This window comes from Malaclemys terrapin, chromosome 1 (assembly GCF_027887155.1).
Source record: "Malaclemys terrapin pileata isolate rMalTer1 chromosome 1, rMalTer1.hap1, whole genome shotgun sequence".
NCBI classification, from domain to species: Eukaryota; Metazoa; Chordata; order Testudines; family Emydidae; genus Malaclemys; species Malaclemys terrapin.
The window spans coordinates 8,727,169-8,753,854 of NC_071505.1; the positions used below are offsets into that span (position 1 = coordinate 8,727,169).

The following is a 26,686-nucleotide window of genomic DNA, read 5'->3' on the forward strand; positions in this document are numbered from 1 at the left end:
TCAGTTCACTCCCTCTGGGGCACCTGGCATTGGCCGCTGTCGGCAGACAGGATACTGGGCTGGATGGACCTTTGGTCTGACCCAGTACGGCCATTCTTATGTACCTCTGCAGCTGGCCAGTCTGCTTTCCCTCTACTGCTCTGTCTTGTATTAAAAACTCCTTCCCTGCCCCAGCAGAATGTCACTGTAACAGCTCAGGGGTCTGTCTGTCCCTAAGTGCTCTGCAGCAACAGGCAGCCATTTTTTGTGTTGAGTGCTGTGCAGACTGTTACACATGAGACGTGTACACACCCACCCACCCACGCTGCGCTCTCTCACGCAGGCTTCACTTTTGGGCTGTGCCGTTCCCTTAATCCGAACTAAAAATCATTCCGACTGAAAGCATCTGTTTGCTCGCTGTGTACAGAGAACCAGAACGGGAGGCGATGAAGGGCTTTGAACGAGCTGTCCCCTCCCGCAAATGTTTGTGGCATACTAATGACATTCTGCCAGCTTGAATCCGACCAAAGGACCTGGGACGGGATCAGGTCTGGAGCAGCCATTAATACTGTAGGGAACCTGCTAGTGTGCATACGAACTGCTGCCCTCTATTGGATGGAATCAGAAGGGCTCAACTGTGTGTCATAGGCTACTGGGGATTCTTCAGCTCAAGTGACAGGATCCTGGGCCTTTTGGAGAAGGAGGGGCTGAGTTTGGAGTTGCCTGAAGCGTCAGCATACTGACAGCAGCGAAGTTCCTAAGTGCTAACCGAGCTGCATAATAATAAAGTTAAACTCCCATGACACTGTCAGTGGAACACTCCTTTGGGATGTTCCATTGCACAAGGGGACAGCTCCGTTCGAACCAACAGGCTCTGCCAGCGGATCTTGCCGTTACCAGTGGGGATTGAACTTGGCACCTCTTAGCATGAGTCCTTATTGCCTGAGCTAAGGATCAAATGGCTTCGCTTGGAGGCAGCCGTGAACTTATAAAACCTCTTACGTGGATCTGCCACTAGAGGGGGACAAAGACACACTCGTCTGGTGTGTTACACCAAGAACGGGCAATCCTTAGAGGGGTCAGACGTTTGGACCAAACTCACCTCCTCATTCAGCAGGCCAGCTCCTGCTTCTGCTCCTGAGAACCTCTTTCGACATGGTCAGGGGAATGGAGACCATGTTATTAGCTCAATGCCTCCCGTAGTGTTTGCTGCCACCTGTTTGTATTTCAGAATGGATTCGTTCCCCCTCGGAGTCTGTATTGCTTTTCTTCCTAGAAGAGCAATTTTGTCTGGCACAGTGACACATGTTAAAGAGCTCCTTTAAAACTAAGGCACATAGGTGCTGTCCTGGTGCTGAAATGTCATGTTTCATACCGAAGTAGCATAGTGCTAGATAGACGCAGAGGGCTGGAGAGGCACCTAGCAGTCCAGTCCGAGGAAGGGGCCGAGTGTAGCTGGCATTGCTCCTGATTCCTCTCCTCGCTCTGGCAGGGAAGTCATATGCTCTGGCCCCTTTCCTGGAACAGACTGATTCCCGCACAGTGCCAGATCGGCTACATTGGCTAGCACTGGGGGGTGGAGCCAAGAGTCTGGATCTAGATCTAGAGCCCATGATGTTTGAAAGGTCTCTACATTTGGCAAAATGTGGGCCGGACCCTGCCATTCGCTTTGAGATTGCTGATAACTTTTCAGGGTGGCCTCACAGGCTTGATCCTTGGGTTCTCCCTGTTATACCTCCATAGACAAAGGGCAAAATGTGACCTTTCAGCCAAAAGTTACTTTTATTTTCTAGTAAGGGGAGAAAACCCAAGAAAGAACAAAAGTAAAGCCTCCAGGGAGAACATGCAGTGTATGTGATTCCTCTGCAACATGTGTCCAGAATCTGAGTGCAAACTGGCTGCTGTCTCTGCACACCAGGAGGAGCAAAGAAATGCAAAGGCGGAGTATACAGGAAACCACAGGAAACACACTTTCAGGGCTATGTACATCTCATTCCCATTGTAAAAAAACCAGTGGCACAGTCCACTTCTCAGGGTAGGGCTTGGAGACCACTGGGCCTCCACCTCACAGCTTAGGTATGTACCAATAGCCTGCTAATGACACCCTGGCATGGCTTATTGCTGAACACTGATTGCTTCGCAGGCCATTACCTTGAAAAATGAGCCCTGCCGAGCTTGCCTTGTGTTGTTACAAACTAATGATTTGCATTGATTAGCACGTGGCTCATGAGTGTCTAATTTATCAATCAGTTGGCGCCATGGGAGTGTGTGTACACCACACTTTCAAAAATGATGTCATCTGTCAACTGGCTGGTGAATGTTAATGTTACGCACACCTGACACGAAGTCCCACGCTGATAGGGAGACAGGAAGAAAGGTGTCCTGCTCATCTCTATCCAGCAGGCAGCATGGTCCAGTGGTTAGAATAGTGGCCTGGGAGGCATGAGATCTGGGTTCTCTTCCTAGTGCTAATAGCTCCCTGGTGTCATTACTATCTGTGTTGCGGTAGAAGCCCCAGGATACCCTGGTGCTAGGGGCTGTACAAACACAGAACAGAAGGACGGTTCTTGCCCCAAGCACTTTGTCTAATTTAGATCTACTCTTTGTGGCAGGGAGTGTTTTTCTATATCTATATGTCTGTCTGTCTATTGATGCAAAGGTCTGTCTCTCTGCAGAGAGCCTCTCTAATGGATGTCACGCACTAGACCCTTCCTCATGCAACACCGCCCCATGAAACGCAAGCATGAGGCTGCCATGTGGAGCCCTGCCGGACACAGGAAATACAAATGGATGGTTTGTATTTCCTGGTTCCATCTGTTTCTCCTAAGTGGGGAGAAATTGTCAGCTCCTTTGGCACGTGTGTCACCAGCAAGGCACAGCTCAGACCCAGCCTTCAGGCAGGTCTCGCTTTGACCTAATTTTTCAGCCCCACTGGCTGATTTACCCAAGAGGTCAGTGGGTGGCTGCGTGCAAGGATTAGACTCCCCAATCCTGCCAGTTGTGGAGTACTTTGTGCATGCCATTAGAGCCCAGCATGATTGCATGCGGTGGGATTAAAGCGGGATGCATGTTGGTTATACGGATTAGCAGGGGGTGTTTTAGGGAATCCTTTTCCTTGAAAACCGATGTTTTGCTGCACAGAAAATGCTCCGGGAGGAGTTGACCATCCCCGGCGCTGGTAACGCTGCTGTGAATTATTTGTTAAAATTATTTGATCACATTGACTGTAAAGTTTAGTCCTTGCAGGCGAAATGCATAAGCCCGGAGCCTCGCCTCCATAGCTAGTGATTGTACAGCAGGCAACATCAGGATGCCTCTGGGGGGGTGGGTCCGTCTCTCTCAAGGAGATGTGGTGGAGTTGGTCTTTGGGTGTGCGGGCACTGTGGAGTCTGCAGGATGCGTGTATGTGTTTGTGGATGCATTTGCAGGTTGTATGTGGTTGTGCAAGCCTTTGCAGAGGTGTGGGCATTTGTGAGTGGGGGGGGGGAGTTTTGGGGTCCGTTCCAGTTGGGGTGAAGGGTCAGGGTCAATCCTGGTCTCAGGTGAGGGCTTAGGCTGCCAGCAAGTTTGAAGTGAAGGTTTGGGGTCAGTTTGGCCCTGGTTTTGGGTTGGTTTTGACTCTGCCTGGACTGGTTTACCTCGCTCCTGGTGTGAGTGGCAGCTGTCACTGAAACAGAAGTGTCTGGAGTGGCTTTAAAACCCCTGGGTGTGGAAACTTCCCATGCAAAACTCTGACAAGACCAAGTCCAGTGGTGGATTGTCAGGTGAACCCTGAGCTCTCACCCATGGCTTTATGGGCATCACTCAGATCAACAGTCTCAAAACCTTATCCGGACAGAACTAGAAAAGGCAGGTTGGCTTCATGGTTCAGAGATAAAGTTGCGAACCAGGAGATCTGGGTGCCATTCTTGACTTTTTCACTGATTTTTGGCAAGTCACTGAACTGCTCCGTGCCTCAGTTTCCCCATCTGGGAAAAGAGGCTAACAACGCTCACCTGACTTGGAGAGGGAGACTTGTCCCCTCACTCAGTAGCACTTGGAGAGGACTTTCAGACCTGTGGGTAAAAAGGCCTATAAAAGTGCAAAGTTTTATTCTAAATTGATCAGCTGTTAATGGACATGAGACAAATTAGAGCAGCTCGTTTGGCCAGTGAGCGTGCGCCGAGACAGAGGGAAAATGGGGAAAAGATGGTGTCGCCAGCCTGCTCCCCCCTTTGCCAAGATCGATAGAGCTACATCATGTAACCAAAATCAATGGAACAGCAGAAATAGATCATCATAATAACATCCCGTCATTAGATCATACGCCGTCTGCTGTCTCTCTGCCCCCTCCCCACACCAGGAACAGTAGCCAGCGGTGCCGGAGTCTGCTGGGAGACATTAGGTTCATAAAACAGGGAGGAACTGATATTGGAAAAGCAATAAGGTATTAGAGAGGCCCCGGTGCAGCCGTAACGCTGCAGCCGGGCGCCACTCAGTGCGATCGGAATTAATGTGCTGAGCTCCAAGGCGATGTGGACCTTTTGGAAACAGAGCTTTCAAAGCCTTAATCTGATCGCGGGAAAGGAGGATGTTTTCAATAAGAAATAGGGGACGAGGGGGAGTATGGCCTAGAGCTTAGCACAAGAGCTGGTTGTCAGCTGTACTGGGCTCTGGCCAACGCTTGTGAAAGAGCTGCGGGTGGCTCCGTTTATGGTAGGCCCAACTCGAGACACCCAAAAGCGGCCCGATTTTCAGAGGGCGGGCGGCCCGGTCCTGTCGGACAATCAGGCTCCTTTATGGTGTCTCACCCTGGGCGCCCCAAAATGCGAGGCCCCCCGGATCACTAAATCTTGGCCTCTATCCACTAATTCTGAGTAGCTTTGGATGAGTCGTCTGACCTCTCTCTGCCTCATTTGCCGCCGTTGGCAATAGGGTGACCAAATGTCCTGATTTTATAGGGACAGTCCTGATTTTTGGGTCTTTTTCTTATATAGGTTCCTATTACCCCCGACCCCCTGTCCCGATTTTTCATATTTGCTGTCTGGTCACCCTAGTTGGCAACCTTGCAGGGGCGCTGTGAAACGTAACCCAGTTGTGCCTACAAAGAGCGCTGAGAAGGGTGAAGGGTGCAGTGAAGGGCAGGGGGCTACTGCGAATAATTGGCGATAACAAGGGGGGCTGGCACTCAGATAAGGGTTGCTCTTTCCCATGGCCCTTTTCATTTTCTTTTTCTTTTCAAATGTGGCTGTTGCCTTTGGGTTTCTGTTTTTCCCTGTGCAGCCAGGTGGAGGCTGCTTGTGCTGATCCCGGTGACCTGCGGGCCGCCGGCTTTGAAATACAGCCCCATAATCCTCATTCCGGTCACTTAGGCATCCCCCCTGGGAAATTGGGCAATTTCATGGCCAAAATCAAGCATTAGTGCTACCTGAGTGGAAGCTGCTGGAGTGCTGGCCTGGAAACGTCTGGGCGGCGGATGAATTTCCTTTAACTTCATCAGCGAAAGGCCTGCTGATGCCGCCCGGAGAGTGTTGGGCGACGTGCTGTTTGGGGGCAACTTTGCTGATCCAGCCACGACTCTGCATTCCTCTGCCCCCGATTGTTTTTTAAAAATGACTCTCATTCAGCCAGGATCTTAGTCGGCTGCCTATTCAGTCAGTGGAGTAACAACATCATAGTACTCCCACCAAATGCCCTGTAGTAAAGTGCTCATCAAGGGGTTAACTGGGTTACTCAGCGTATTATGGGTTGGAGCCATGCTCCACTCCCCCCTTACTTCTTGTGCAGTGAGTGTTTCTCCCCATGCTGTTTGCGTTATAGTGGAATAAAGCAGCACGTTTCCAGCCTGCAGCACTGTAAGTAAACTCCCCTGGGCTTCAGTGGAGCAGAGTGGAGTTCAAAGCGTGTTACAAACATGATTTAAAGAATGAATGGATCAAGTTATGCAGGGAAACCGGCTGTGATGTCCCAAGCAAAGGGAGATGGCTTTCGGGGAAGAAAACGCAGGCAGAATCGATGGACCAAGTGACAAGGATGCTATTTTTCTAGAAACTTCTCCTCTTCTCCCTTCCCCGCCCTCCTGAAAAAAGAGTGTGTCCTAATGCACAGAGCCCTAGACTGGGATTCTGTCGACATGGGTTCTGTTCTCAGCACTGGCCTGCTGTGTGACTTTGAGCAAGTCAGTTCATCTCTCTGGGATGCAGTTTCCCCATCTGTACAATGGGGATAACGATACTGCCCTTCATTGTAAAGCACTTTGAGATCTATGGCTGGAAAGTGCTATGTAAGAGCCTGGTGGTGTTATATCTGATCCAATAGCAGAACGCTGTTTATCACAGTGCAAAACGCGGGTGTTTGTGCTTTACTAGGGTGCTTAAAAATGTGTGCTTTTTACCCCTAGCGTGAGTTGTGTTTCATCAGCGTTCTCTTCCTATCTCCTCCCTCCTAGTTCCTACCGCTCCTTTGGGGTTACGCCCATTTCTTCCTTGTCGACACACATCACATACCCTGCTACCTCAGCCACGTAATCGCAAACTCCCACATCAGCCCCTGTTGGACCAGCTCAGATAAAGCTACGGAGTGCCAGCGTAACGAAGGAAGCTCCTTCCTTCTTTCAGCCTCCTGATCTCATGGGTGTTTCACAAGAACTCCTTCAGGGCTGGCCGTGGCCGAGGCTGCGAGCGGTGGAGAGGAGGGAGCCTGCATCTTTAAAGATTCATAGCATTGTTTGCTCATTAAGGCGATCGTTTTGAGGCCCATGCTAGCCAGAACGCTTGAGTGCAAGCATCTGTTTGCTACTGGGAGAGGATATTTATTATCTGCTACTTCAATGGCTGCAAATAGATAGCCAGACCCAGATAATGTTCAAACAAACAAACAGCCAGCTGCCAGGCCGGGTCCCCCAATAGCTGACCTCTGTGAAGCGTCATGCTGACGTTTTAATAGCAACCCGCCTCGCGGAATAAAACCCGAGGACTATAGTCTTCCAAGGAGCGGAATTAATGTCATTCTGGCCGGGCCCTTTCCAACTGCCAGATTGGCTTAGTGTGGGGTGGGTGGAATGGCCTGGTGTAACATGTTGGGTGGATGGCTGTGTGTGTGTACATCAGGTGTGGCATGCACTGGATGTAGGGATGTGGTACTGGAGGTAGATGAGTTTGTGTACATGTTGAGCAGGTGAGCGGGTGCCTATACGGCCATTGGAGTTGGATGCATTTGTAAGGGGCGGTGTGTGTTGTGACAGACCCAGACCAGTGGGGGTACAGGAGTCTGGTAGAGGGCAAATATACTGGTCACTGGATGAGTAGTTTTCTGTTCCCTGAGTGACCAGAGCAGGGGCTGCACTAGAGTAATCAGGAACCTGCTAGAACCAGTTAAGGCAGGCAGGCTAATTAGGACACCTGGAGCCAATTAGGAAGAAGCTACTAGAATCAATTAAGGCAGGCTAATCAGGGCACCTGGGTTTTAAAAGGAGCTCACTTCAGTTTGTGGTGTGAGTGTGAGGAGCTGGGAGCAAGAGGCGCAAGGAGCTGAGAGTGAGAGGGTGAGCTGCTGGAGGACTGAGGAGCACAAGCGTTATCAGACACCAGGAGGAAGGTCCTGTTGTGAGAATAAGGAAGGTGCTTGGAGGAGGCCATGGGGAAGTAGCCCAGGGAGTTGTAGCTGTCATGCGGCTGTTACAGGAGGCACTATAGACAGCTGCAGTCCACAGGGCCCTGGGCTGGAACCTGGAGTAGAGGGTGGGCCTGGGTTCCCCCCAAACCTCCCAATTGACCTGGACTGTGGGTTCTCCCAGAGGGGAAGGTCTCTGGGCTGTTCCCCAATCCACATGGTGAAACTCTGAGGCAAGAAAATCCCCCAATAAGCGCAGGACCCACCAAGATAGAGGAGGAACTTTGTCACAGTGTGTACCAGGTGTGTTTGTAAACCGTGTGTAGAGGTGAGTGTGTACTGCGTGTGCACACTGATCATAGGTGAGGGTGCACTGATGCTGATTGCAGGTGTGGGTGTGTGTGTGGGTACGCACTGATTGCAGGTTTGTGTGTGTTGGTAGAGGGAGTGTGGGTATCCACTGGGTAGAGGAGTGCACATATTAGGTATGGGGGTATTTGCTGAGTGTAGGGGTGAGCATGACTGGGTAGGTACGAGGTTTGGGGGTGTTGGGTCGCGTGTGTGGGTCTATATGCAGGGGAGTTCCATTTGAGTTCAGCATTCATTAGAACTCTCTGGAAATGGTGCCTGTCGGTGTATTGGCACATCCCCAGCACTTGTATGACATCGGGATGGCAATTGGGTTGTACAGCCTTCACCCGCAGGGCTCCCTCCACACCGCCTGTTATACAATGGCCAACTCGCAGTTCGGTCTCTCTTTAATCCTCGTCAGCTGCTGGTTCCCCCAGCAGCCGCTCTGCCGGGCCAAAGCCATGGGGAATCCTCCTGCCAAATCCTCTTTTCTCTTTACGCCTAAGCATAGGGGTGAGCAGAGACCCCTTGGATCAGTCAGTTTATGGGTGGTGGGTTTGAAATGGATCAATGCTCCATGCCTCCCTCATCCGCACACCCACTGCAGCTCTGGGGGTGCAGGGAGGCTGATCTGTAACACAAATCTTGGGCATTGGATCCAGTTGCCTGCACAGATCTGAAGGGGGCCTAGCAGGCCATTGTTAGTTCCCAGCGAGCTCACAGAGTGATGGTACTGGCACCGGGAGGCCTGTGGCTGAGTTGGACGCAGGCCAGTCTCCTTCAAGCACTCTTGGTATCACTCCGGCACAGTGGCTTCGGCCCTTACATCTGATGCTTCCCTGGGCAGGAGGCCAAAGCCGTCAGCCCACTGTCAGGCTCAGGTAGCTAATCCCAAATGGGGTTTCACTCCCAGAACAGCAGAGGGAGGTTGCCGTAGGCCCCGTGCTGAGCAGAAATCTCATTGCGAGGATTGTTTTCCATTTTGATGAGCTCCTTCTTTATTTTCCCTTTAAATATTCCCTTTGCCGGAAACCTCACCATGCTGGCGTTGGGCTGGGGCCTGGAAATCAGGAAATGACACTGCCTCTAAACAGAGGGTGAAACCAGCCAGGTGAGTGTTATGCTCAGAACTGAGAGGGAAGGGCAAATGCAATGGTTGCTGTAGTGTGTTGTTGTGTAACATCCCTTTAAGCAGTTTGGGAGCCTGCTATCGGGCCGCCCTTTCCTCTATTGCAGAAGCCCTCAGAGGCCTGCCAGAGCAGCAGTGGACGTCCGTAGCTAGATCTTGCATATTTGTACATAGTTCATAAACGTGGTTATTTGGAATCTAGCTGCGCCATCCTGGTTACCCCCTATTCTTAACACTGGGGAGAGAACAAGGACGCAACAGCTGCCGCGTTGGCCAACGCAGAATGGATTAGACCAGGGCTCTCTGGAGCTTAAAGCCCAAGTCTCTCTCTGCAACTAGCGACAAAGAGCCAGGCTCCTGGCAGAGAGCCGTAACAGACTTGCACAGGCAGGGCTGGATAACACAGTCATCCGTGGGCTACACGTACGAAATGACCAACTCGCATAGCCAGGGAAAAGTGGATCCGATGTACTAACCCCCCTCCTGAATCTTCATTTGTACCGAACTTTAGGGACAGTTTGGTTTCTGTACCTTAGCTTGTGTGTAGAACAAGGTTGATCCCTCCATTCCTCCCCCTGCAACTGCAGAAGAATGACTCTGCAGCTAAGTAGGTTAGCAGTGGCTGTGAAATCACGTTCTTGCTTCTCCCCTAGTATCGCTGCTTTCCCGGGGCAAGGCCGCTGCAATTGTTTACCTGCCCCATACATACAGGGGGAGCTCTCTGGGGACCACGCACTGCGTCTGCACGGATTGATTACTCCAGCCTGCTGTTTCCTCCGCCTGCCTCTTCCGCCTGGGTGCGCTTCTTCTCTAATGGGGCCCAACGCAGGATGAGGGCTCTTGCTGAGCCCGGAGGTGGTCATTGCTGGCTTAGCTCTCAGTGCACACACCTGACCCCGGCAGCCGCTAAGAGTGATGGAAACCAATGACCAAAGTAGCTGCTTGATAGGGTTTCCTAATTCGTTTAGCCCGGCCAGTGATCGAGACGGGGAGCTGCGAGTGTCAGAAGGACGGAAACCCCATGGAGGGGGAAGAGGTTATTTAGGATCACGCAAGCGAGTAGAACTTGAAGCGGAGCGACAGGAACGGCACCGGGAAGTGCTTCCTGACAGCGATATCGACCGAACTGAGGAATAGTCTCCTAAGGGAGGAGGTGGAAGGCTCTATCAGTTGGGCCATTTGAAAGTGGGCTGGACGGAGGAATGCACAGTAGGGAACAATCCGGCCCTGGGGACAGGCTAGACTAGCTGGCAGAACAGGTCCTTCCTGGTGAGTCTACCCGTTGGGAAGCTCTTGCCACGTTTTGGGCTGTGGTCGTTTCTGAGCCAACGCATGGTGCCCAAGGTTTTAGGAAGTTTTTTCCCCTTGTGGGGCAGACAGCCTAGATCCCCACCCTTTTCTGCACTCCGTCCTTCTGCTGTCCCCCATCACACCCCAAACCGTCTACCACATTGCCCGTACCACCCTCTGAGGAAGGCTCCCCCTAGAATCCTGTGGATGCTGTACCTGCATTTGTCCACAGGGAGGCCCCACTGCGCACCAGCAAAAAAATGAGTCCATGTGATCTCCCTCTAGCAAAGGGGCTCCCGCCAGGGAATGGGGTGCAAGGGGAAGGTAAGGGAGACAGTTGTCTGTGAATCGGAAAGAGAGCCAATGAACTAATTCCTCTAGACCAGGGTTTCTAAAATGTGGCCACTGGTGGATTTTTTTGCAGCCTCCTGGGCGGAGATGGGGGGGCAGGGGAGGAAAGCAGCGGCCCCTCCCTGCAGCACCCAGTTCTTGCTCCTGGATGCGCCACCTTGGTGTTTGCTGGTGCTGCCGGCAGGGATCTGCGCCCTGGACCGCACAGCCTCCTCGGGGGCTCTGGGCAGCGCCTCTGGAGACATGGGGGGCCAGTGTGCATGGCACTGGAGGACCCTGGGACTCTTCAGGTGGCTGGTGAGTTCCCGACCCACCGTCCCGGGGGCGGCAGGGTTCAGGCTTCAGCCCCGGTGGGTGGCAGGGCTCGAGCTTGGAAGAATTTTCAGAGCAGCCACCAGCAAGAGTTGGTGGCTGCACTCTGCAGCCAGCAACAAATGTGTCGTGAGAACCCCGGCCCTAGACAATAATAAATAACAGAAGGAGTAGACAGTGTTCAGTGCAGGAGTCTGTGATCTGACCACCTCCTGTAGGAGTTATTGAGAGTGACTCTGTCACCAGATCCGTCAAGGTGACCAAGTGGCTGCAAATTCTTGAGCCTCTTCCAGTCTGCTCAATGGTTAGCGCTACTCTCTCGCTCTCCCTGAAGGCAGAGTGTGATCTGGTGGGTGGAGCACAGGGCTGGGATCCAGGCATTCCTGACTTCGATGCCCTACTGACTTGCTATGTCATCTTGGGAAAGCCCTTTAACTGCTCCGTGCCTCAGTTTCTCCACCTGTCAAATGGGGGTAAGAATTCTTTGCTGCCTGAGGACTGAGTTCAGTTTGTATGGCCCGACCATCTCTACTCTCTGTTCATGTCCTCTCGTTCCTGTGTCTGTCTCTCCTTGTGCCTTTCTCTCAGGTACAGCAGGGCTCTGCTCCATTCCCACCTATAATACACAATGACTCAGTGATTGATTTTCCTGGCTGAAAGATTGAGTTAAAAGAAACAAGCTCACAGCCTGTGTGTAAGGGAAGGAAACTGGTTGGTTTCTCAGTATTGTCAAGAGCCAGTGTCCTGTTGTTTCCTCTAGGGTGAGAGGAGAAAGCAGGAAGAGGGGAAGAAGGCCTGTTCTGTACTCAGTTGAGAGAGAGCGTGGGAGCTGGAAAGTGACTGACCTGGATCATTAAGTCCTGGTAGCCCTCGGCCTGCTTTAGTCAGCAGCAAATTGAGAACACGAGTGCAGAGCACCAAGCCTTTGTTCATTCATCCACCATCATATTCACTTTGGGCTTTGCCTTCCCTCCTTCCAGGAAGAGCCCGTTCCTCCTCCTGAGTCACCGTGCAGGGGAGAAGCAGTGGCTGGGGCTTTCAGGCATGCCAGCCCTTTGGTGGTTTGGCTGGCGAAAGGTCCCAGAGCTTTTGGCTACTGGAGAATGGAAGATTCTGTGAAATCAAATGGCAGCAAATTCAAAACATAAAAGCAAATGCTTTTTTCACACAATGAGGAATTAGACTCACTGCCACCGGATGCTGTTGAGGCCAAGAATAAACTAATAATATTCAAAGAAGGATCAGACATTTATCTGGATAGCAAGACTATGCAGAGGTATCGTAGTTAACGTTATGTTGGGAGGGATCTAAAACCTCCTGCTTCAGGGTTTAAGACCTTCTTGGGGGTGGCGGGCAGATTACCCCACATCTGCCTACTGTGGGGTTCTTGCACCTTCCTCGGAAGCATCTGCTTAGCCCATGTCAGAGACAGAAGACTGAAGTAGATGGACTGTTGGTTTGATCCATTATGGCAATTGCAATGTTCCTAAAATCAGTGACCTCCATAGATCGTAAGTCAAGTATCAGGGGGTAGCCGTGTTAGTCTGTATCTACAAAAACAACAAAGAGTCTGGTGGCACCTTAAAGACTAACAGATTTATTTGAAATAAATAAATCTGTTAGTCTTTAAGGTGCCACCAGACTCTTTGTTGTTTTTATAGATCGTAAGTGATATTCTACTCTGAAAGGAGACTAGCATCATAGGATGCCATGTTTGTGGTGGGTAATTTCTGTATCAAATGCGCTCGGTGGCAAGGAAAAAGCTCCCTTCCTTTCTAAGCATCTGTCTAGCTTCTTGCGTGGGACCCATTGCTGTGAGTGAATTGCATGCCTCCTCTTGTTTTTGTTGCCCCCTTTGCTCCCCTCCTGACCCACTTGTTTGTCTCACCCGCTTGAGTGTCTCACCCCCTTTCAGACTGCAAGCTCTTTGGGGTCGGGACTGTCGTTTTCAATGTGTTTGTACAGCACCATGGGACATCACCTAGTTGGCCTCTAGGTCCTATGGCCATATAAATGTTGACAGAAATAATAATGGTATCTGAACACCTTTTCTAATCTGACAGTCCTGCAAACTCCATTGGAGTTCTTTCCTTTCCAGGTTTCAGAGGGGTAGCCGTGTTAGTCTATATCAGCAAAAACAATGAGGAGTCCTTGTGGCACCTTAGAGACTAACAAAGTTATTTGGGCATAAGCTTTCGTGGGCTAGAACCCACTTCATCAGATACCTGGAGTGAAAAATACAGGAGAGGTATAATAGGAGAAAAAACTTTTGAAGTGCTAAGAGAGTGGCACATTACAGACAGTTGACAAGAAGGTGTGAGTAACAGTAGGGAGAAATCAGTATTGGGGAAATTAAGTTTAGGTTTTGTAATGACCCAGCCACTCCCAGTCTTTATTCAGGCCTAATCTGATGGTGTCTAGCTTGCAAATTAATTCCAGTTCTGCAGCTTCACGTTGGAGTCTGTTTTTGAAGTTTTGTTGTTGAAGAATTGCCACTTTTAGGTCTGTTATTGAGTGACCAGAGAGATTAAAGTGTTCTACTGGTTTTTGAATGTTATGATTCCTGACGTCAGATTTGTGTCCATTTATTCTTTTGCGTCGAGACTGTCCAGTTTGGCCAATGTACATGGCAGAGAGGCATTGCTGGCATTCCCAGGCATCATCACCAGTAACAAAGGGTTTGCAGAACATGCCCTAGATGAGACCTGGGCAACCCCCTGGGTTTGTCCAGAGGGCAATCCTACGCTGATGATGCAGCAGGAGGAAAGGAGTGCAGGTGTCCCTCCCATAGTTCTTTTGGGCCTGCAGAGAGAACATTGTGACGGGACTGAAGCCAACAGCTCTGACACTGAACACACACACAGCAGATTGGTTGAGTTAAGAAGCTGCTGTTATTACAGGGTCACTGTGGTTTTGCTATTTGGGAGGTTTGGTCTCGAATATCTAGCCCCACACATCCAGCCTCACTCATCTGCATCCCCAGGTGGCCACTTTTAAAACCTCCCGCCCCCTCCAGATAAATTTGTCAGATCATAACGTTTGGGTCGGGATGCTGTCTGTGTTAAGACTCGTGTCGCTATGTCTCCGTTCGGCCTTTTAAGACACTGGCACTTCAGTGTCCGTCACCGATGCTATGGTGATGGGCCCAACATGGGCACCTAGGCATGCAAGACAAGCCCATCCAAATAGAGTGCCCTGGAGCTAAACCTTGTGCCTGGGAGCCCATGGTCTGTGCAGTCCCAGCTCCTCTCCAGTTTGGATAAGCACTTACTGGGCTTTGGGTGGGCAGGGGCACTGTCGTGTGCATGGTTCTGACTGTGATCCTATGTTGCAGGAGTGTGTGTTTGGGGAACGGTGTATGTGGGTGTGTGTGGGTAGTGGGCGTAGGTGTGTGCATATCGGGAGAGGGCTGCGGGCTGTGTGTGTGTGTTTGCTGGAGGAGTTTCTAAGCAGGTGCGGGCTTGCAGCTGGATCTGAATCACAATGTGCCGTTGAAATGACAGCCCTGTGGTGTTACAGGGCCTTATCTCAGTGCCTCATTTGCCAGTGGGGACTACGTCACGGGGAAGGAGTCCGTGGGCAACCCTGTCCTTGCCTTTCCTGTGCAGTACTCTCACTTTGGGGCCTGGACGGTGTGTAGGGATGGAGGCACATCGTGTGTGTGGATAGATTATCCCATGAAACCCAATGTCTGCAATTTCCTGTAGTGCCACCTGCTGGCTAAAGGAGAAATATCCGTTCACATGGAGATGTTCCATCCACCCAATAGGAAACTTACTAAAGCATTATTTTACCTTTACCTCTGCTCCTCCATGCAAGCCCCACAGCTGGGAACATTGTGTGAGGTGAAATGAACCTAAGACCATCCTCATTGCTTGTTACATAAATTAGCCATCCCTCCAGGATGTCCTGGACAAAGGTTGGCTCCTAGTATTAGCCTTTGGCTGAGAATGCAAGGAACAAGACTAGCAATGTTTGGGCTGTGATGGCAGCTGCCCCTGGAGTGGTCTAAGTTTCCATGGTGGAGTGGGCTACTAATTCATAGCCCACTGATTGGCTTGCAAACCCTGTGCCAGGAAGGGAAGACACTCATGTTCTCTCTCCCCATTTGTCCTTGCTTTGCAGATCCGCGTAGATGGCCCCACCAATAGCGCCCTGGAGTACGAGATCGTGCAGGTGGTGGACACCGGCCCCATATTACGGGATATGGCCTTTTCAATGGATCATGAGCACCTGTACATCATGTCTGAGAAGCAGGTAAGCCTCCCCCAGGTTGTTTGGGATGCTTTGAAAGCCTTTACTCTGTGGCTGGCCGACTGGCACCCAAATGTCTGAAGCGGTCCTGTGGGGGAAATCTCAGAACTTAATCATTTTTACCATGTAATTAGAAAATATAAATATTGTACTTAAATGTTGTCAATATTTGCAGTGTTATTGTAGCCATGTTGGTTCCAGGATATTAGAAAACAAGGTGAGACAAGCTTTCAAGCTACACAGAGCTCTTCTTCAGGTCGGAGAAAGGTGCTCAGAGGGTCACAGATAAATACAGCCTTGAACAGATTGTTTAGCATAAGTAGTTAGCACCTATTCAAGGGACCATACAAGGTACAGTGGCCTGTTAATACCTCTGCAGTCATAGGACAAAAAGGGAAGGTTAGTGGGTTACAGATTGTGGCAATAAGCCATAAATCCAGTATCATTATTATGTCCATGATTTTTAGTGTCTTGTGAAGTTATGAATTTAAGCTCCCGGGCTCATGTTTTGAAGGTGTTGTTCAGGGTTCCTTGGAGAATGAGGACTGAGAGGTCAGCTACAGAGTGATCGCTTTATGAAATGTGTTCGCCCACGGGTGATATAGTGTTCTTGTCTTTTCTCATTTTTCTGTGTGAGTTTATTTGAGAGTGTATTGATTGCCTGCTTTCACCCACATAGTTGTTGTTGCGGCATTTACTGCACTGAATGAGGTACATCTCATGTTGTAATAGGCATGGGTAGGACCCATGGATGTTGAAAGGTGTGTTGTGGGGGGTTATTGATCATGGTAGCAATGGAGATACGTGTACAGGTTTTACATCTGTTCTGGCAGGGTGAGTTGGTGGGTCATGATCTCTGGGAAGCTTGCTTCTGATGATGAGCTTGGAAAGGTTGTCTGAAGGCCAGAAGAGGGAGATTGGGAAAGATTTCTTTCAGGATGTGGTCCCCATTGACTATGGGTTGTAGTCGTTTAACGATGCATCACATGGGTTGCATGTCTCATTGATGTTTTTCTCATTTTTTGTCAGACTTAGAAAGTCAAAGATAATGTGGCTGAAATGTTGTCCAGCTGTGCTACCTAGCTCATGACAGATCCATATGACACATGGCTAAACTGGAGCTAAACAAGGTGAAGTGGCCGGTTTAGGGATACTAGGTGGTGGTAGGGCTGGGAATAGAACCCAGGAGTCCTGGCCCTCAACTGTATCAAACCGCTTTTCCTGTCTTACAACTCTGAGGGTGGCCAAGCTATCGGGGGTAGCCAACAGAGCACAGGGTGTTTTTATTTTACATATGATCTGATTTGGTGAAACATTCAAAGCAACATAAGCCAGTGCCTATCCCTGATGCTATCTGTAGGGCAGCCAGCCATGCTGATGACAGCATAACTACCCTGTTAGTAAGGATGTTCCCTATATGCTCATGACATCTTGCACTTCAGGTGCTGAATTGAATTAGCATTTGCAAGGGCTGGGCAGAGAGAGGGGTGGGGGCTGAGAGCAATTCCTGTGGCTGTGGTGGGTATTTGTTTTTTCATAGAGATTCCCAGGATACTATTAATTGTGCTGCATATAAACTGCCTGGGTTGTGCCCACAAAGTGCTCCTGGTGTCTTCAGGCCTGTGCAAAACCGGAGGGGAGATTTCTCCCCGAGAGTAAGGGGGAAAACGGGCCCAACAACGTAGGCTGACATTTCCAAGTCTGGTTGGGGGTTGCATGCTCAGCTAATGGCCAGCTTTATAAACTCAGCTCCATCCCTAAACGTTCCCTGGCATCACGTGACAGCATGCGCGTGAGCACCAGTGCCAGGGCTAGGTTCCCACTCAGGTCATTCCTTCATGCCTCCCCAAATCCCCTGGCGGCTGTAGTTGGGGGTAGTATTCCTCTTCATGGCCTGTCCTGAACTGTTCTGCAGTGTTGCTGTGTGCGGTAAGGCCCTGATCCAGTCCCGCACTTAGACACATGTTTAATGTTAAGCCCATGAATAGCCCCTGGGACTACTCTTGTGCTACAAGTTAAACACCGCTTAAGTGCTTTGCAGGATCGGGGCCATGGTGCAGAACCTGACATTCCGGGGGGAGCTGCAGATCATGGGTGGGTGAAGTGATTCCTCTCCATATAAAACACTTTGAGATCCTATAGGATGAAAAACCCTTTAAGAACAGGATCTTCTTATTTTGGAGCTGAAAACAGCTCAGGATCTACGGAGAGATGGTAAACGAGAGCCAGTCGTTCAGAAGAGCCTGTGTCTTATGGCCTGGACTTAAAGTCCCGCAGCTTGTGGGAGAGTCTAGCTTTGCTGGCTGACATGTGATTCTGGGGTTAAAGGCGAACCGCAAAGCTTTAGAAAACAAAAGAGAAGTTAGTCATGTTATCCTCCCACCTCCTGCCAGTGCCAGGGGCCGAGCTGGACATGGGACCTAAGGGAGATACTTGTCCCAAGGTAGCTAATCTGCTCCAGCCCCCCATGGAGACATGCGGCCCCATTCTCCGGGGCTCAGAGCAGTGCAGCTGCACTTGTATAAATGTCAATATAAACCAGCCCTGAGAGTCCTGTTTCCCAGCCCCTTGCTCGATTAGACGGTGCTCCGAGAAGGCCCCACCAGTATGCTCATGTGCTATCTCGGCCCCTAATTGTCTTTGTTTTCAGTGTGTGGTTGGGCTTTTTGTGGGGGCGGGGAGGTAGGTGGCTAAATGACAACAGTGCCATGTGCTGCCTAGATTCAAAGTCAAGAGCGGGCGTGGCTCCAAGCCTGCCTTCTGTGACCAGTACCAGCACGTTCCTTTCAAGCAGCAACTCTGTATGCTCAGACGTGACAACCAGTACTTGTCGGCACGGTCGGAGGCACCTGTGGGCTTAGGATTGGGTTGCAGCAGAAGGGTTCCACTCTATATAAATAGGGAGAGAGTGATAGAGGGAGATTGATTTGTAACCAAAAGATCAAGGAGAGACGCAAAGGCTCCATTATTTCGCCAAGGTGCAGCTGTATAATAAAGCAGTGAAAACATATGTTTCAAGTGCCTGTCCCTGGAGTGGGTAGGATTGGTGTGTATGGCGGATCTGTCATGATTTATCATGAAATCTGCCATTTAGTCTAAGGATTCACAAAGGGCACCGAGTGACTTATGATCGGGGTGACTGCTTCTCCCTGAATGGGAGGCGTTGTGAGGTGCTGACAGGAAAGCTCCTGCTCAAAGGTGTCATTTCCTCACTTATCTGTCTTGATGACACTTCCCCGCCCCCCCTCCAACTTCCCCATCAGCTTGGCAGGTTTTTATCAGCAATTTCAGTGTGTGGAGACATTCCCCCGCGGTGACTGGAATTTCGGTACATGAGAGTCAGTCTTTCTCTCTCATACACATACACGCACACACACAGACATACACCCACATGGCCTGATTCTGCACCGCCTTGTGCAGTCATTTATGCCTGCGCAAAGTGGGCGTAAAGTGCTTTCAGACCGGAATAGGAGCCATACAAGGCAGTGGGGAATCAGGCTCACAGAACCTCTTACATCTCTCCCGCTTCTTCTCCCACTTCCAGCCAGCTCACTTCCTTCCTCAAGCCCCTTCACTGCCTTCCTTTCTCCTTCTGCATTAAGGCCCTGATCCTATGAGCTGCTCCCCATGGATGGACCCCTGCTCAGAGCCCTATTGACTTACAGGGTGTTCATAGGGGGCTGTCTGCATGGAGTAGCTTGCAAGATTGGGACCCTAGTCCAAATGCCTCATCGTCCCTTTAGCTCTATCCCTGCCTATATCCAATCTCTCGTTTCTTCTCCATTTCACTGCCCACTTCTGATCTTGGTACTGTAGGGTTTACTTGAGGCAGCCTCCCATCCCCCACACACCTCCATTCTGCCCTTTTCTGTGAGCCATCTCCGTGCTGATCTGCTTGCTGAGGATGTCTCCGCACCTCCAAGCGGAAGTGTTCAGGTGATGGTGTGATCTAGCAGTCTGAGCCCAGGACTGGGAGCCAGGAACTCTTGGGTTCTAATCTGGGTTTTCACGCTGAGCTCAGGCATGTTATTTTACAGGAGACAGTGAAGCCAAAAATCCTATTGCCATATCAGTGTTGCCGACTCTTGTGAGGCTCATGATATTTGGTATTGTTTCATGAAGCCCCAACCTCCTGGAGTCATGTGATTACATGATAATCTCAGCTTTCTTTTTAAATAGAAATTACATCTGTAGCCATTAAGTTCAGAGAAGGGCTGGGAAACATGAAATCTAAGGGTTCAAAACTCAGAAGACCAATAACAAGAACCCTACATTTATTAATGTTCAAAGCTCATGATTTTTGAATCGGTCTCATGATTTGGGGAAGGGAGCTGATTCATGATTTTTGAACAGTAGTGGTTGGCAAATACTGCATTCTGAGAACTTTGTACTTTTGCCAAAAGTAACCTATATGACAAGAAAATGGAGAGGGTGTCTCCCCACCCCTGTATTTTTTAAAATTTGTTTACTTGGTGCATTTGAGTCAATTACATTCTTGAAATTTCACTTCCTGTCTCATGCACTATTGGGGTGACATTGGTCTGGGAGCAGCTCACTTGCAATTGGCTGTTCTTTGAAACAGCCTTTGCACATCCCCCCTCTTAGGAATGGCACATGTCAAGAGTGGGACTCTGCAGAGGTCAGTCCGAAGAACTCTGATTACTGGTGGGTAACCTCTATTTGACCAGAAGCAGCAAAGCTGAAGTGAAAATGGTTGCAGACCGGAATGTGTGGGTGGGAGGTAGGTGTCTGGGCTGCGCCAGGGCTGATGTATTGGCCTAGGATCTTCTAAATATTGGCACAGCAGTATGAGATACTCCTATAAAATATGTTTAAAAGGAATTTAACAAAATCACTGAGGTGGTACTAGAGAAAGGATGCTCTGTCTGAAAACAGATTTATTAAAAGTGTGCAGCGTTGTTGTAGCCATGTTGGTCCCAGGATATTAGAGACACAAGGTGGGTGAGGTAATATCTTTTATTGGACCAACTTCTGTATCTTGAACCTCTTGGTTTCTGCTTCCCAATCAGCAAAATAGGGAAGGTTGATACTTACCTGCCTCATGAGATGTATTAATACAACTGAATCATTACAGCCAATAGAATAGCTGCATGCTAATTAGCTGTAGAGGATAAGGTGGTGATTGATTGAGTAACTTCTGATGTCACAATGTCCCCTCACTTGAGTTAACTGAGGTGTTGATCTGTACCATATAGCCTATTAGTTTCTTCATTAATTAGTTTCTTCAAATATAGCCTATGCATAAGATTTCAATTATTTTTAACTATATGGAATGTTTCTAGTTTCTTGGCCTACAACAGCTGGCAAATCGTGTCTACCCTGAATCACAGTACGGATTCAGGGCTGGAAGATCAACCATAGATATATTTTCTCTGTGTCAACTCCAAGAAAAGTGCAGAGAGCAAAACTGACCATTGTACATCGCCTTTGTGACCTAACCAAAGCATTTGACACAATCGGCAGAGCAGGTCTGTTTGCAATACTAGAAAAGATAGGATGCTCACCAACTCTGTTGAATCTTATATGCTCATTCCACAACAACATGAGAGCAACTGTCCAGTTTGACAGGTCCACTTCAGACAGCTTTGAGATGAAAAACGGAGTGAAGCAAGGATGCGTTCTTGCCCCTACACTCCTTGGAATCTTCTTCTCAGTACTCTTGAACTTTGTGTTTAAGGACCTGAAAAATGCAATGTATCTCCACACAAGATCAGATGGGAAACTCTTCAACCTGTCCTGACTTAAGTCAAAGACCAACGTCAGAAAGATGCTAATCAGGGAACTTCTATTAGCTGATGATGCTGTCCTCCTCATAGCCCACAATGAAGATCTACTACAAGAACTCATGGCCTGCCTTTCAAGTGCCTATCGGGCATTTGCTCTCACCATCAGCATCAAGAAAATGGTTGTATTAGGACAGAGGGTTCCACAAGATTCTTCAGTTACCTTAAATGCAAACCAGCTAGTAGTCCAGACATTCAGCTGTTTAGATTCTACAGTGACCACCAACCTTTCACTGGATGAAGAACTAAATGTTCTCATTGGAAAGGCTGCCACCACCTTCAGCAGACTGACCCAAAGCTGACCATTAAGACCAAAATGCTAGTGTACCAAGCCTGCGTCCTCACCACTCTCATGTATGGTGGGGAAACATGGACAACTTATGCTCCTCAGGAGAAAAGGTTGAACAGTTTCCACCTACTCTGTTTACGCCGCATACTCAACATCAAATGGCAGGATAAAGTTACCAACACAGAGGTTCTTCAAAGGGCAAATTTACCAAGTGTGACAGCCCTGATCAAGCAAAGACGACTGCGCTGGTTGGGCCATCTGAGTAAGTTGGAAGATGGATGCATACCCAAAGACATGCTCTACGGGAAGCTATCAGAGGGAACAAGAACAACAGGACATTCCAAGCTTCGCTAGAAAGACACATGCAAGTAAGATATGAAGGAATTTGGAATTGATCCTGACCAATGGGAAGTCTTGGCAAGTGATCGTAACAAGTGGCGCCATCGTCTCCATCAGGGTATCAAAGTCCATGACAGAAGCTGGCTCCTACAGCTTGAGGAGAAATGAGCCTGTAGGAAGCAAGCAGCTCCCAGCCAAGATGCAGACATTTGCAATAACTGCCAAAGATCCTGCAAATCTCAGACTGGACTATTCAATCACATGAGACCCTGCAAACCATCTACATCATACGCTGCAATTCCCACCGTCTCTCGCAGACGAAACGATGCCAACAAATGGAAAGTTTGAAATGTGTGAGTTATTCCATATATGTCTCCTCAATAGTATTGCTAATCCCAGGTGTTCCAAAATCATGTGTCAGTGCCCGGAAATAACAAGATTGGCTTAAATATCATAAGATTTTTTTTTTAATTGGATTTCTATTTGCATTCCGGTTTCTGAGCCCTTAGATTACACTCGGGTCACATTTCCCAGCTCTCCACAGGCACGAGGCCTAGAAATGTACTTATTTTAAAAATGAAAGCTGAGATTCTCCTATTATCCCATGACTCTGGGAGCTGATGTTTTAAGAAAAAAAAATCAAATATCACAAAGCTTGTGACAAAATCCGAAGGAGGGAGACATGTTCTTTCTGTAATTGGGTAGATCTGCTCCCAGCCCAGGCCAGAAACAATAGACAAGGGGGTAGGAGGTGAAAGTTCCCTGAAGATTTTCAGTACCTGGGAAATGGTTTGAGTTTGGTCCCAGTTTTCAGCAAAGGTTTGGTGTGATTTGTGTGATCTCTGACTCTTTTCTTCTGTCCCTACCAGTCCCAGCCGTAATGCTTAGCGATCCGTTAAGTGCTAACTCTCAGCCTTCCCCTGCCCTCCCCTTTGCCGCATTAAGTATCTGTTCAATAAGATCAGGTGGATCCCTTCAAAGAAATGAGAGTCAGCACCACATGGCCTGGCGCTAAGCTGGAAAGGGGAAAGGCACCGTGCGCGTGTGCGTGTGTAGATCAAGCCTGCCTGTATTTCTCGGCCAAGAATGATAAAAGCTCTCTGGCCCAAAGGCAAAACGGCAGCATATTGAGCTGCTGACTTCTTGAAATAATTTCTTTATCAGCACAACGCATATTATGGCAAACAGTCATAATTTAGCCTGGTTTTAACTCGTCTGCTGCCAGCATGCAGACATCGAAGGAGCAGCCAGTGCTCCGGTGTTGCCTGGGCTGTGCTGCCGGCTCCGTTTCGGAGCCTGGATGGGGCTGAGGACGGGTGCCCTGGGCAGCGGGCAGAGGGAGTTGAGATGCACAGACGATCCCATTCAAAGGAGGAGAAGAGATTCCAGTGGCTGTTGGGTCATGTTTCAGTCCTGCCGGACAGCATTTGGGTTTGGAATTTCATCGCTGTGTTTGGAGGCCTCATCTGTAGCCTTTTTGCGCCTGGATGTAGCTCTTTGTTGCCATGGGAATGCTTTTTCAAGCAAATTTGGTGCTGAGGAAAAGGGATGGATTGAAGTTCTCTATTTATTCATGGATCTGGTATTCTTAGACATGGTGTACTGGAAGGAAGGCTGGTCTTGTGGTTAGAGGACCAGACAGGGCCTCAGGAGATCTGGGTTTCATTTTTGGTTGTGCAACACACTTCTTGTGTGACCTTGAACAAGTCTCTGTGTGTCAGTTACCTGTGTGTAAAGTGGGCAAAAGGGCACTCTCTTAGCTCACAGATGGGGAAATGAACTCCATTGATGATTAGAGGATTCCCATGTTGTACAGGGTTGAGGGCTAGATATCTACATAGATAATGTACAAGGGGAGGTTAAAAATCATGATGGTCTTAATGGAACTGAGGTCTAACAGAAAAGCAATGGGCCATCAAGGAACTCCTGTTACATGAAGGGATGTAGGTGATCCATCTCCATTTCTTTCTGCCATCTGCTAAAACACAAAATGAGTTACACTAGCAAGAGACATAAAAGGCAATCAGAAAAGCTTTTATACATTAGGAGCAAGAGAAAGACAAGGAAAATTGTAGGTCCTCTGTTTAGCAGGGAAGAAGAGCTAATAACTGATGACACCAAGAAAGCTAAGGTGTTTAATGCCTATTTTGAATCAGTATTCATCAAAAAGAGAAATTGTGACCAGATACTTAACACAATTAATATTAACAACAAGGGGGAAGGAACAGAAGCCAGAATAGGGGAAGAACAGGTTAAAGAATATATAGATAAGTTAGATGTATTCAAGTCTGCAGGGCTAGGGGGGTTTTGATAGCAGCTTTCAACTACCTGAAGGGGGGTTCCAAAGAGGATGGAGCTAGACTGTTCTCAGTGGTGGCAGATGACAGAACAAGGAGCAATGGTCTCAAGTTGCAGTGGGGGAGGTCCAGGTTGGATATTAGGAAACACTATTTCACTAGGAGGGTGGTGAAGCACTGGAATGTGTTACCTAGGGAGGTGGTGGAGTCTCCTTCCTTGGAGGTTTTTAAGGCCCGGCTTGACAAAGCCGTGGCTGGGATGATTTAGTTGGGAATTGGTCTTGCTTTGAACAGGGGGTTGGACTAGATGACCTCCTGAGGTCCCTTCCAACCCTGATATTCTATGATTCTATGATTAATGAAATTCATCCTAGGGTACATAAGGAAATAGCTAAAGCGATATCTGAACATTTAGATCTGGTCTACACTGGGGGGGATCGATTTAAGTTATGCAACTTCAGCTACGTGAATAATGTAGCTGAAGTCAGTGTACTTAGATCTACTCACCGCAGTGTCCTCACTGTGGTGAGTCGACTGCTGACGCTCCCCCATTGACTCCGCCTGCGCCTCTCGCCCTGGTGGAGTACCGGAGTCGATGGGAGAGCGCTCGGCGGTCTATTTATTGTCTAGATTCGACGCGATAAATCAACCCCCGCTGGATCGATTGCTGCCCTTCGATCCAGTGGGTAATGTAGACAAGCCCTAAGTGACTATCTTTGAGAACTCGTGGAACATAGGTGAGCTCCCAGAGAACTAGGACACGGTAAACATAGCACCTCTCTTTAAAAAGGGGAACAAAGAGTCTCCAGGATATTATAGACCGTCAGCCTAACTTCGATCCCTAGAAAGATACTGGAACAAATGATGGATCAGTCTGTAAGCACCTAGAGAATAATAGGGTTGTAAGGGACAGCCAGCAAGGATTTGTCAAAAACATCAGGATTTGTCAAAGATTTGTCAAAATCATGCCAAACCTCCCTAATTTCCTTCTTTCAGAGGTGGATTAGCCAATGGGCCCATGGGGCCCCCAGCCAATTGAGGGCCCCCGGAAAAAGGGTGCTGCAGCAGAAATCCGCCACAGGGCAGCAGAAACCCGGACCCCTGGCAGTGGGCAGGGGAAGCCCCAGTGCCCCAATCCTGGTCTCCAGCAGAAGTGCCGGGTGCGTGGGGTGGGGGAAGCCCAGGTGCCCGGACCCCCCACTGCAACCCTAGGGACTGGAGGAGCTCTCACTCCCCCTGCGGCCCCGGACTATGGCAGGGGAACAGAGCTTCTTTGGTCTTGGGGCCGCAGTGGGAGGGAGGGCCAGAAAGGATCCAATGGGGGTGGGGCTTCAGTGGGGGCACGGAATGGAGTGGGACTGTAAGTGAAACAGGAGTAGGGTCATGGGGGAAGGGGTGAAATGAGGTGGGGCCACGGGTGGAACAGGGGCGGGTCCGCTGGGGAAGGGGCAGAATGGGATGGGGCCATAGGTGGGGCTGCAGGCAGAAGGGGTGGGACCATAGGTGGAAGTTCTGGAGCCGGGACCCCCCCACTTGCTCTGGCTCAGGGCGCCAAGAGACCTTAATTTGCTTCTGCCTTCTTTGATAGGGTTACTGACCTAGTGGATTGGGGCAAGCTGTAGACAGGCTATATCTTCATTTTAGTGAGGCTTTCGCCACAGTCCCACATGACATTCTCATAAGCACATTAGAGAAATGTGGTCTGGATGAAATTAATATAAGGTGGGTGCATAACTGTTTTAGAGACTGTGCTCAGAGTAGTTATCGATGGTTCTCTGTCAAACTGGGAGGGCGTATCCAGTGAGGTCCTGCAGGGGTCAGTCCTGGGTCTGGTGCTATTCAAAATTTTCACTAATGATTTGAATAATGAAATGGAGAGTATGTTTATAAAATTGGCAGATGACACCAGGCAGGGAGGGGTTGCAGGCACTTTAAAGGACAAAATTAGAAATCAAAATGATCTTGACAAATTGGAGAACTGGTCTGAAATCGACAAGCTGAAATTCAGTAAAGATAAGTGGAAACTGATACATTTAGTAATTAAAAATCAAATGCACAACTACAAAATGGGGAACAGCTGGGTAAGTGGTTGTACTGCTGACAAGGATCTGGGGGTTATGGCAGATGGCAAAATTGAATATGAGTCAACAGTGTGATGCAGTTGCAAAAGACGCCAATATTCTGGGGTGTATTAACAGGAATGTTGCCTGTAAGACATGGGAGGTAAATGTCCCACTCGCCTCGGCAGTGGTGAGGTGTGTCCAGTTCTGAGTGCTACCCTGTAAGAAAGATGTGGACCAATTGGAGAGAGTCCAGAGGAGAACCAAAAAAAAAAAAAATGATAAAAGGTTTAGAACTTTGCCATTGGATTCTACCTATCTAAGGTACTTACATGGGGCTCCTCGCAATCTTTAATGTTTTTATCTACAGAGCCCCATTGTACAGAGGGGGAACTGAGGCACAAGGAGACTAGGTGACTTGCCCATGGCACACACAGGAAGTCTGTGGCAAAGCAGGGAATTAAATTAGGGAGTCTCAGACTTGTGACCTAACAAGTTGACCATGCCTCCTCTCTGTGTGCAGCAGTGGATAGCAGCAGTCTTTGGGATGATATAGCACTTGGTACAGTCGTTACCTTGAAAAGATTCCTGTTCACTCACAGTGGCCACATGACAATACTGGAGTTGTTTCCTGTCCTAAG

At 49.1% G+C, this 26,686-nt stretch overlaps 1 protein-coding gene across 1 annotated transcript in view; it reads left to right on the top strand.

The window, feature by feature from the left end:
• The window catches only part of PLXNA4 (plexin A4), a 632,199-nt gene that overhangs the window by 293,697 nt on the left and 311,816 nt on the right, over positions 1-26,686 (top strand). The window contains exon 4 of the mRNA XM_054015834.1: positions 15,128-15,259. Coding sequence (XP_053871809.1) covers positions 15,128-15,259 — 132 coding nt within the window. The remainder of the gene's footprint in view (positions 1-15,127; positions 15,260-26,686) is intronic.